The 12,067-nt window shown below is 41.5% G+C and overlaps 2 protein-coding genes across 3 annotated transcripts; both read right to left on the bottom strand.

The window, feature by feature from the left end:
• Window positions 1–2,296: 2,296 nt before the first annotated feature.
• LOC121187969 (heterogeneous nuclear ribonucleoprotein A0-like) lies at window positions 2,297–4,129 on the bottom strand. The gene has a single exon (XM_041047401.1). It carries the CDS (start codon window positions 4,112–4,114, stop codon window positions 2,969–2,971), a length of 1,146 nt encoding a protein of 381 aa, XP_040903335.1. The 5' UTR covers window positions 4,115–4,129; the 3' UTR covers window positions 2,297–2,968.
• Window positions 4,130–7,699: 3,570 nt separating this feature from the next.
• On the bottom strand, window positions 7,700–10,266 carry LOC121187970 (heterogeneous nuclear ribonucleoprotein A0-like). Of its 2 annotated transcripts, XR_005894667.1 has the most exons (2): window positions 9,117–10,266; window positions 7,700–8,169 (listed from the first exon to the last, which is right to left on the bottom strand). XR_005894667.1 is itself a non-coding variant. In XM_041047402.1 (1 exon), the coding sequence occupies exon 1, from the start codon at window positions 10,188–10,190 to the stop codon at window positions 9,297–9,299; it is 894 nt and encodes a 297-aa protein (XP_040903336.1). In that variant the 5' UTR covers window positions 10,191–10,266; the 3' UTR covers window positions 8,498–9,296. The 2 variants fall into 2 exon arrangements, 1 of the variants encoding a protein (XP_040903336.1); XM_041047402.1 differs by lacking the exon at window positions 7,700–8,169 and having other exon boundaries at window positions 8,498–10,266.
• Between the last annotated feature and the right edge of the window lie 1,801 nt (window positions 10,267–12,067).

Genomic DNA, 12,067 nt, shown 5'->3' with positions numbered 1-12,067 from the left:
ATGTGACAGTTACAGGCTTTCTTAGACCTGGATGAATTACCAAGCCGATCTCAGACCCCCAAGGTGCCCCAGAAGATTTTGGTTCACCACATGTCACTTGGATTTGGTCATTTGACTAATTGCTAATTTGTTACAGGCATTTGTACCATAAAAGTATAATATAAATCAAGCAGGTCCTGTATTATTAGTTAACTCTGTGGCCATGCGTTCACATGTGGCATTGAGCCAATTAACTTTTATTTTTTATCAGTTTCAAGCATTAAGTTTTATTTCAGCGTAAGTGCAGTGGTTGCTTTGGTTTTAATGGAAACTTGGAGGCAACAGAGAACACAGAGAGTGGTGAGCGGACGGTCAGGTGGGGCCCAGTAGCTATTTTTTGACCCAGTTCTCCCTGACAGGCTAATCCAGCCAAGATTCTAGACCAGAGGTGTCCAAACTGTTCCACAAAGGGCCGTGTGGCTGCAGGTTTTTGTTCCAACCAATGAAGAGCACACAGTTTGACCAATCAACTGTCTGAAGACTGAGATCAGTTGATTAAATGAGTCAAGTCTGGTGTGCTGCTGCTTGGTTGGAACAAAAACCTGCAGCCACACGGCCCTTTGTGGAACAGTTTGGACACCTCTGGTCTAGACCAACCAGAAGCTGGTCTCAGCTGCACCAACATGGTTTGATGAAGCAAGGAAAAATTAAATATGCACATAGACTGAGTTCAGCATTTATGTTAAAATAAAATAAAAAACTGTTGGTTTTTAAAGCACTGAATGGTTTCTGGTCTGCTGATACATTATGAAGCATTCACACGTCTCAGATCTGGGACAGGTCTACTTGCTGGCCAGAGAGCCAAAAATAAACATGGAGAAGTAGCATTCACTTTCCATTCACCACATATCTGGACAAACTCCAGGAAAACTTGAGATGTGCTCTTGAGCTTGTTTGTGTTTTTTGTTTCGTTTGTTTGTTTGTTTTTAACGAAGCCACAAATGCATTTTTAAACCTTAATTTTAGCTTATTTATGAATCATTTTCTATTAACCAGACATTAATTCAGGGATTGCGTGTTAAAATGCAGCAGAAGTCTTTGGTGTGATTCAAAATGAAGCAGTCGCACACATAACTTACCAATACATGTCGCAGTATTAACTTAAGTTTGTTTGCTTACAGAAAGAGTTGCTTGCAGAAGAGCCGTGGTTCTTGATGTTAACGTACCCAGAAATATGGTCAGAGTGGGCGCTCACACGTTTTTCTTCCTCTCTGCTCGCCAGTGTACCCACTGTTCAACACAAAAACAATCAGGCATGTAGGCTCACGGATAAAACCAGTCTCTTCTAAAAGATAATGTATTGCTAACAAATCTTTAGACCATAATTTCATTCATAGTCTGCAGCCAGACATCCCAGCAACACCACACTAACACGCTGTTAGAAGAAATATGACACGTATGTGGTGACTCCAAGGGAATTTCAAATCAAGAGACTAAAGTTTTCTAAAAAAAATAAAATAAAATAAAATAAAAAATACACACCAAACCCTGGATCCCTTCAAGAAAAACGGTCATTTACCACCAACTGGTTGCATGAGTGTGGGTTTCTGAAGGTAAGTAAAACCCGACTTTCTAGAAAAACCTGTCATCAAGGTAAAACTGAAAACTTGCAGTTTTCATCACCGTAACTGAAACCAGTTATCATGATGCGACTGAACCCTTTAATAATACCGATCCTTCCAGAATAGGGATACTTTCGTTCAACACAAAGGGAAAAGTTCATTCATATTTTTTCAGGCAGCTATTGGTATGCACCTTATGAAATTTACCATACAAAACAAAAAACATCAAAATCAGTATTTGAAAAATCCAATTTCACCATGCACGCATTTGGAAAATGGCGAATTTAGCAGGATTTAAATCCCCAAAGTTGAGTATCTGCTAATTATATTGAAGATTGCTATTTATTCTCAAAAAAAAAAAAAAAGTGCAGTCACGGGACCAAACAGGTTAAAAAGTACTGCCTCTAGTGATGCACACAATCCGCTTCTTTTCTTCCACCTCCGCCTCCAAAGGATTAGTTTTGCCGGTATAAAATGGCCGATGAACTGGAAATGCAATAATTTACAAGCAATACTCCCTCCTGGTGGTAGTTTTATGAACTCAACTCGCAAGATTACAAAAAGGCGCAGGAGGCAGATTATCCAAGTATTGCTGATGAAAAGCACCAAGCCGCAGCCACCACGGTGCGGATTTGAATGCATCGTATCTGCTGCAATGTAACCCACACGACTTGAATTAAGATTGCGAGATTAGATAGATTTTCAAAACATTAAAAACTTTAATAAAAGCAGAATACAACATAGGGGCGAACTGAACACATGAATTTCAAACATTTTTTAATCTAAACAAAAGCCTGTAATGGGACGGGAGAAGGTCATTTACAGTTGACAAAAAAGTCCGTGACATTTCTCCAAAAAAAAATACTTTGTCACGAAAGAGTTTACGATCAAGAAACTCAAGCAATCGAGTCCCATGCTGCCCGACACTACCACCAACTTCACTTAAAACCCTGAGTTCATGATGCAAAAATAACAGACACATCTGGCTGGTTTGCAAGACAAACAAACTCAACTCCGAGTTGAGAAGCAGTGACTGACATTAATGACGGCCTTACAAATGGTTCAAAACAAGTCTTTCCCCCCCCAAACATAACAAAAGTACAATTCAATAATTCACAATTCTTAGTAGTAAAGTCCATAATGTGTGGAATAAGAGGACAGATGGGGTCCGGGTGGGGGGGGGGGGGGGGCAGGATCCAGAGGACAGTCTCATTCATTCCCTGTGGGTGATGGGCACTGCTTCCTTTAATTGAACTCAACAAAGACCCCTCACCCCCACCTGGGCTTGTGTAATGTGTGCGTGTGTAAATTCAAGTTCGTTGTACTCAGAATTTTCCCCATGTACATCACAAAAGTGGAGGGAGCCACTAATAGCCACCGCCATATCCACCACCCCTGCCGTAGCCACCACCGCCGCCCCCTCTGTTGTAAGGAGCCCCGCTCCTGTAGGAATAGTTGCCCCCCTTCATTGCACCATAATTGGAGTGCTGCTGTCCGTAGCCGTCCCCAAAGTCACCATTACTGTACCCACCCCCCATCTGGTTGTCGTATTCTTCGTAGCCCCCGTAACCCCCGTATCCTCCTCCGCCACCGTTGTAACCCCCACCATAGCCGTAGCCGCCTCCGTAATTGTCTCCGTAGCCTCCTCCGTAGCCGCCACCTCCTCTTCCGCCGCCATAATGTTGCATCCCTCTCCCTCGACCCCTTCCTCCTCGGCCGCTGGTGGACATCTCCTGCTTGGTCAGGGCTTTCTTTACCTCCACCTTGTTCCCGTTGATGGTATGGTATTTGGTCAGCACCGCTTTGGTGGCGGAGTCGGTGTCCTCAAAGAAGACAAAGCCGAAGCCTCTCTTCCTGCCGGTCTGCTTGTCAGAGATGATCTCGGCCTTCTCCACCACGCCGAACTGGGAGAAGTACTCGGTCAGGTTCTCCGCCTCGATGTGGTCTTTCACGCCGCCGACGAAAATTTTCTTGACATTGGCGAGGATGTCCGGGTTGTTCGCGTCCTCTCGAGCTATGGCTCTTTTCAATTCCACGTTGTTGCCTTCGACGACATGTGGCTTAGCCGCCATTGCTGCGTCGGCCTCCTCCGGTGTGGAGTAGGTGATAAAGCCGAAACAGCGGGAGCGTCCGAGTTGCTGGTTCATGACCACAACGCAGTCGCTAAGCGTCCCGTACTGCTCGAAATACTTGCGGAGGCCATCTTCTGTGGTCTCCACGTTCAGGCCGCCGACAAAAAGCTTGCAAAGTTTAGCCGTCATGATTGAATCTCCTGTGGATGGTAGACTGAAACCGTCCCTCTTCTTCTTCAATGGACGACGTAAGGGCGGGCCGTTTGACTCACTCGCCATCGTAAGACGTATCCGTCGCTGATTGGTCGTCTTGAACAAATCACCACCCACATTGGCTGGCGACCGATTCATGCTGCTGCCGCCTTCAAGTCCTGTCGGAAATCGTAACTTTCTTTCAATTTTTGAAGCGTGGATTTCAACCTTTGTGGTCGTTTGTTCCATTTCCCCAACTACTACTGCCCCTGATCTCGTACAGTATACACATTAGTAAAAAATTAAATAACGTAAGGTACAAGCAATTACTTTATATAATTTTAATACAACCCAGGCCTCTGTAGTTCACATGACATTACAAAGACCGCACAAGGTAAAGCTAAGTCCCAATTGTTTGTTCATATGATGAACACATAAACACTGATGCTGTACAACCAGCGAACACAGCCATGCGTGTTAAAACAAATATCAGACCATTTTTCAATGTAAAGCCCTTTATGTTCTTTAAAAATACACCCCTACCGCCCACAAAAAAAAAAAAAATCAACATTTTTACTACATTATACCTTTCCAAAGTTAAAGTTGAACACATATAGTTTTAGAACAAGGTTTGAGACAAACATTTTTAACATTAACTTACTCCAGATGCAAACCACCAATTAGGTGATTCTCTTCTTTCCTATACAGTGTGCTCCAGTGCTACAGTGAGATTGTGCTTTGCATCTCAGATTTGTACTTTTTGTTTCAACTACAGTTAAATTACACTTGACACAGTTCTTAGATGGTTTTTATAACTGGCATATATCTCATCAGTTTAAGTAACTCAGTCTTTTTACAATAAACTAAACTTGTAAAAAAGGACTACCATGTTCAAGTTGCTTCACCAATTTAGTTAAAAAGAATCTACAACAAATTAAAGCATGTTACAACAAGCAACATGTTTTGAGCCAGTACTCGCTGTAATTGCTCCCACTGCACATTTTTGCAAAGTGTTTTTTTTTTTTCTTTTTTGGCACAGCCTTGTCACCAGGAAAGCTGGTTCTGGGAAACCATCCAACTGTTAAACCAGGTCATCAAGTTTTTTTTTTCTTGTAATTTGTTTCGACATTTACCACTACACTTCTCAGCTCCTCAGAAGGAATCTGACTTCCCAATTCGCATTCTACACATTTAAAGGTGCAGTGTGGAGTTTCTGACCTAGTGCTACTCAGCAGTCTTATTAGGTGTGGGTCCCCATTTTGTTTGTTTTATGCACATGCATGAAGATGACACTCTCCTGCCAATGCTTTCTCTCTATTCCACTGACATACAGGTAGTATTGTGCCAAGATAAGCAGCAACTGAGGCAAGGGGGAAGAAGACTGCAAGCCAGCAAACATGGATGTAAACAATATATGACTTAAAATATTTTAACAATCTGCTTTGCAAATGTTTTATGAGGAAGGAAATGTATAGTGTTCTGGTAACATTTAGTGTAAACACAATGTTTGTTTACAAGAAAACTCCACATGGCACCTTGAAAATTGCCACAATACTTGAGCTGTACAGAGAGATACAGGCTTTAAATGGGACACATACGTCTCCTTAGTTTCACTCAAGAAGCAAAACTTGTGACACAGTCCAGCCAAGCCTCTTGCCCGTACCAGCACCAAAATTTAGAGCATCAAATTGGACATACATTACAGTGCTCCAAAGACCTGAAAATACACCCAGGAGATCGTATGATTCCTGCCTGGTTGAATGACACACAAATACATCAACCAACTCTGGCCTCACAAATCTGATCTGTCACTTTCAGAATGAAAGTAAGTGTGACCACCAACCTTATTTTGACCCCTTTGTGACAGGTATCACCGGGGTAGACATACAAGCAAACCATACTCAATGTAAAAAAAATAATAAAAAAATACAAAAGTAACGTAACAAGGTTCTTGGTATATAAAAATATATAGATTTATTGTGGGTTCATAAAAACATAACGGATGTTTCCTTTTCCTATGGGATGATCAGAAGCATCATTATCCTATAAAAGGTAAAGAGAACAAAAGTAAAATTTACACTCCCACTGCCATGTCAAGCATCACTCAAACAGTATTTCTGTCACGCACATTATATGTGTCACACCAGGTCTCCTCAACATCACAGTACATCAGACAGAATTTAGTTACAGGAATGTGCTTTCCTCCAATTTTATGAAAATGAGGGATTAATGTTGAGGTTTTACTGTTCGTTTTCCTTATATTATTACAGCTAAGAATAAAACATTACAATGCCAGTAAATATATACTGTCTGATGTCTGAAGTGTGCTAGTAGTTTAAAAATAAGCTCTTTTGTGGTTAATTCAGTGCACTTTTTACAGCAGGTAAAGAGCATTACTGTCTTTATCTGTGAGCACAAGAAAGAGAGCACTTCAAGCACAGATTTTTGCTGTTCAGTTAGCAGTGACCTTTAAATTTTACAATACATTTGCTAAATATGAAACACGAGGTCCTGACCAACAATAATGGATTTTCTTTGGTCTGCAGACTTAAAGTTTCAAAACATGGCAATGACAAAAACTCACTGCAGACTTCAATATTTGCTCCAACAAGACACTCACTGGCCTAAGGTCTGATAAAGCACTGATGTTACAGTTGGCTGATGTTCACACAGACTCAGCTTCTATCCATTATGATCAACCTCAACCCTTATTTTCCTAATAACTTCCTATGATATTCAACAACACTTCCTGAAGCCAATGGTCTATTAGATTTGTTTTCTCTAAAAGTTCAGGTGCACTGTGATACAGGGAAGCACTCTCCTCTGAAGAAAGATCCATCATAACGTCAGGGGAACTCGACAGACCAGTCATAACTTATTTTGTGGCCTTTCCTGCATTCGCAGTTCATAATTTAAAGGTACTGTGCATCTCACGGCAGAGAAGCAGAAATGCATACATTTCACTGCAATAATTTTTGGTTATTCATTGCATACATCATATCAGCCAACAGACATTTAGATCTGGTCTGTTTAATGATTTCTCAACTTTAATTCAACATAAGGATGTAGAAGCATGTGAGTCTCCATCACTGCACTTGGTTCTGAGACAAGTCTGCAGACAAATGTTGCCATAAAGCTCTGTTAGACTGCACGCAGAACAGCCAATGTATTTCATTAACGCATGCCTCTCAAGAGGTATATCCTGCTCAGGATACAGACAAAGACATAATATGACTAAAGTAACACACAACCCTTTATGGGATTAAATCCTATTATATACTATTAAAAAACACAAGACATGATCATAATCATTTATTATATTTTAAAAGCCACAGTGCCCAAATGCAAACTTCTTCTCAGGAAATCAGTCATTTCCAACCTGGGCCTCTGACCCCCAAGATATATGAGACAACCCAACATCCCAGACCCTAATCTGTGATAAGAGATCACTGCTTAGGGTCTTGGTCTTCAGAAAATTTAAAGGGTTAAAGGTCAAAAAGGTTGGAAACCTTTAGCATTGCTGCACATCACTTCACAGGTCCATCATTAACAATCAGCACTGGTCATTTTTTGATTGCACTGGAGCACTGTGTTATCAAAATTTTCCCAAACCTGAAACCAAACACATTGTCAATAATACCTGGCAGATTAAAATCCTTGTAAAGACTCATTCAAATGCATTTTGACCACACTGAGGAATCCAGTGTGAAAACTGACTTCACCTGAGGGGGAGAAGGCACAACCACTCTCCGGTCCCCCCGATGGCGTGGAGACACACACCCCATCGTTTTCGGGGTGATGTCCTCGTGCCCAGGTTACCGTAGCAACCTGGAGGAGATGGGGAAAAAAAACAGAGTGAGAGACTGGACAGAGCAAGGTTTTCTGGAGGAGACACCAATTTACTCGTTCCATTATCTCATTTAACAGTGGAACAAAATTTGGGTCTCCATCCACCCACTTAAAGTTCATTAAAGACCAAATTAAGCAACCCCCCTTTGTTTGTATTTTAAGATTAGCTATATTAAAGGCGCATTGAGGTATGAAGTGTCAGTTAAGTTGTTTAAGATTAAATAATGGCACACTTGTGCACCATCTCAAAGATATTCCATACATGGTTGACCAACACAGAGTGAAGACAGGTTGATTTACATACCTAGTTTGCTGGATGTGGATATCCTAAAGAGATATTTCAGACTCCTATCACAATCGACCCCAGGTAATCAACAGGGTCCTGATGTAGCCTACAAACAAACTGCTACGGCTATTTTGGCTGGGATAGCCTACTGGAATACGAGTAAGAACACCTAAATGTAGGAATAATCAAAGATAAATATCAGAGCCCTCATGTCCACATATAGATATGAATTCAAATATGTAAAAAGAAAAATATAAAAAGTTATTAGCAGTGTCTAAAAACCACATAATTTTTAAAACAAGGTCAAACCCTACAAAGCCTACATGCATTGGCTGTGGGTAGACTACAACCATTCTGTAACCATTTCACCCACCTGAGAGTAAGGGAATAAACTGTGGGAAAGATGCCATGTAACTAAAGGTCAACAAGACGATGTCACTTATAAAACCTGTGGATGAACTTGAGGAAGCCTGGTTAAATAAGTAAAATAACTAATCTAAGTGGTATAACGTTTTATTTAAAATGAACATACATAAGCATACCAAAGTTTTTAACAGTAGGTTTGTTCTCCAGACATGAAAGTATACAATATACATTAGATATTGCTACAGGTAGATGGAAAATGAACAATATTTAGATTGAAACTAGTACTATGCGTGAGGAGAGTTTGAGTACAGTATAGGGAAGGAAACAAGGAAACTGGATCCTGCAGTATCACGTTTCCGCCTTTGCTGAATGACCCAAGTAAATAATTATACAAATGGATGTTATAACATAGCTATGAAACCCAAAACCACATAACATGCTTTCTCATCCTCATACATTGAAATCACACTAAATTTACTCCAGAAAACAAAATCTAATCTAATTGCTTAAAAAGGTAATTATTAAGATCATCAGAACTTGTCAGCAAAACAATCCTACATCGAAATTTCCAAAACAACGCATGTAACGCAAATAAAAAAAATAATAACTCTAAACGACAACCACACGCCGATGGCGTGGGTACATAAAAGGGATCACTGTGTGTTTTATTCTTCATGTTAATGTGTCCTAGTTGAACGGCAACAACCGCTGCTCGTTATAATCAGGTTTTCTGGGAAGTGACCTTCCTACCTGTTTGGGTTTTTGAGGTCTTCATTATGTTTAGGGGGGGTCTCTGTGTCCGTATCTCTGCCATGGTTGGGTTTCACGGCAGACGCCCCGTAACTTTATTTGGGTTTTGGCGTTCAAATCCTGGCTGGAGGTAATTTGTGGCTGGGGATGGGTGGTCGATTTTCCATTCAACAGTCTCACTTAGTAGCCGCCGCCGTAGCCCCCCCTCGGGTAACCACCACCGCCGCCGCCTCTGGAGTAGGGAGCTGCGCTCCTCTGAGCACCGAAGGGCCCCTTCATTGGGCCATAACCAGAGGAATGCTGGCCATAGCCGCTGCCAAACTCGTTGTACCCATTTCCACCACCATAGCCACTTCCCTGATCTCCATATCCGCCCCCATAAGGACCGCCGTACCCTCCGTAGCCGCCACAGTTGTAGCCTCCGCCATTTCCGTAGTTGTAGTTTCCGCCGTAGTCCCTACCGCCGTAGCCATTTTGATTTCCCCTCATGCCTCTACCCGGTCTGCCCCTCGGTGCCATGGCGTTTCTGTTGGCCGCCTGCATCTCCTGCTTGGTCAGAGCTTTCTTAACCTCAACTTTGTGTCCTTTAACAGTGTGGAACTTCACCACAACGGCCTTGTCGGCTGCGTCGTGGTCGGTGAAGTACACAAAGCCAAACCCCCTCTTCTTTCCGGTCTCCTTCTCTGAGATGACTTCGGCCTTCTCAATCTGACCGTACTGAGAGAAGTATTCGGTCAGATGTTCCTCCTCAATGTCGTCTTTCAGGCCGCCAACAAAGATCTTCTTCACCTTCGCCAGGGCCTCTGGCTTGTTGGCGTCTTCTCTCGCCACGGCCCGCTTCACCTCGACGGCGTTCCCGTCGACGGTGTGCGGCCTAGCCGCCATTGCTGCGTCGGCCTCCTCTGGTGTGGAGTAGGTTACAAAGCCGAAACAGCGGGACCGCTGCAGCTGCTTGTTCACGACGACAACGCAATCGGTGAGCGTACCGTACTGCTCGAAATGCTTGCGAAGGCCATCGTCGTCGGTGTCTACGTTGAGTCCACCGACGAAAAGTTTGCAAAGCTGGTCTGTCATTTTTGAACAACGGCGATCTGATAATCTCTCAACAGACTCAGTCGTCAGTTAATCTCAAAATGGTGGTGGAGGGGGGAGAACGCAGTGGTATTTATACCGGAGGCGCCTGAAAAACGACACCACCTCTTCCGGTCCACTATTCTTTCTTTTGTACCAGAACAACGACAAGCTACATGCAGCTTAAAGAGTATAAAACAACATTTCTAAACCACAGCAATAATTAAGAAATATGAAAGAAAATAAATATACAAAACGGTACGTTTCTGTGTTATGACCATAGATTGTATATAGGTTATGACGCGCAGGATCGTTGGCAGGACGGTCTGTGTGTCAGATGGCATAAAGATGTATCGATCAAATGTAAATGCTCTGATATTTAAACACATAGCATCCCTAAAACTAAAAACTACGCACTCATACTGTATCACACTATTTTATCCTGATATTAAGCTCACAGATTGAAGGCCGAGTTAATGAAATGTACTTATATTCTAACGAATGGGGTGATCCGGGGTACCGGGGTTTCTATTGTGTCCACAAAGCTTAAAAGCAGAGCCAGTTCCTGTGGCGTTGCCAAAGGCCTGCTTTGTATATCAGGCATTGAGAAATGGTCGCTGATCTCACTATATCTGATAAAAAGAAAATTTCATAAAAGTTATCACAACAGCAGCATGGTTAGTATGAAGGACATCCGGAGCCAAGCTATTAGTGGTCTGGGTTAAATAATAAAAATACTAATTTTATGAATCAGTGAGTGAACAAGCAACAAAACAAAAACCACTATTCACTGAACGAAAGCAGTCAGCTGATTAGCAATTAATCATCAAACATTCTGACTGTCAACCAGTTATTTGTAAAGTAAATCGAATGAGGATTTTCTGCTTTTCTCCGTTTCGTGTCACTGTAATTTTAACATCTATCTGGTTTTGGACCGAACTGTTTAAACATGTTAATAAAGAAACTTGATTGGTAAAATAACTGATGGATTTATCAGATATGAAAATGATTGTTAGTTGCTTATCACCCACCAAATTCCTTAATTTTTCATGAGCACACACAAAAGCTTTGCTGGTGGCTGATATATTGTATTTGAAGCAAATTAATTTACTTTATGTGCACCTTGGGGACACAATCAAGGGTTAGTTTTACAATTTCATTTTTGCTTTTGGAAAGTGCCACCAAAGAACACAGAGTCAGTTTGTTTGTACGGCCAGATATTGTCGAGATTACCTAGTTACACAGTTCTTTTATCCTCATGTATAGATCAACACTACAGTGTATTACCATCTGTATGAATGCTTTTCCACACAGAATGCCAACCTCCTCAGACCATGGAGATTCAGGTAGTTTCAGGTGAAAGACGCAACACTTGGTTGCATTTCCATGTCAACAGAACACCTCCTCACATCTACATGAGCTTATGGTAATACTGATCGGAGAGGAGCTCACAGAACAGACATTGCAAATAAAGAAACACTGAAATCAAAGTTCACTGAAATCTTTATGAGGCATATTGCTCATGAAACAATCCCTTTATCTATTCTACCAACACAAACACACAGGACAGTCTGTGTCTTTACAGATACAGTTCCAAATCATTAACGGACACAAATGAGGCAACTTTTGGTTTGTCATTAAACAACAAATGGAAGAAATGATTGACCACAAGACTGATCATGTTTAACATAAAACTGCATTTTTGAATTGAGTTATAATTTCACAATTTAAGAGTTACTTGTGCATCAGTTGACACTGAAGTCAGCTTTCATGTGTTATTAATACACTTTACAGATTTGTGTCTATTTTGATCCCATCCATCTTCTAGAGAAAGTCATAAAGGGTCAGGATGAGTCACGTTTTCAGATAAATTAAAACCC

The sequence above is a fragment of the Toxotes jaculatrix genome, chromosome 10, assembly GCF_017976425.1.
Source record: "Toxotes jaculatrix isolate fToxJac2 chromosome 10, fToxJac2.pri, whole genome shotgun sequence".
NCBI classification, from domain to species: domain Eukaryota; kingdom Metazoa; phylum Chordata; class Actinopteri; family Toxotidae; genus Toxotes; species Toxotes jaculatrix.
Note: the sequence above shows the minus strand (reverse complement) of the source record. Positions and strands in the feature narration are given on the sequence as shown.

What these genes read in the sequence shown, in the direction of transcription:
- LOC121187969 (XM_041047401.1), bottom strand. Translation starts at nt 4,114, where the DNA reads ATGGAACAAACGACCACAAAGGTTGAAATCCACGCTTCAAAAATTGAA.
- LOC121187970 (XM_041047402.1), bottom strand. Translation starts at nt 10,190, where the DNA reads ATGACAGACCAGCTTTGCAAACTTTTCGTCGGTGGACTCAACGTAGAC.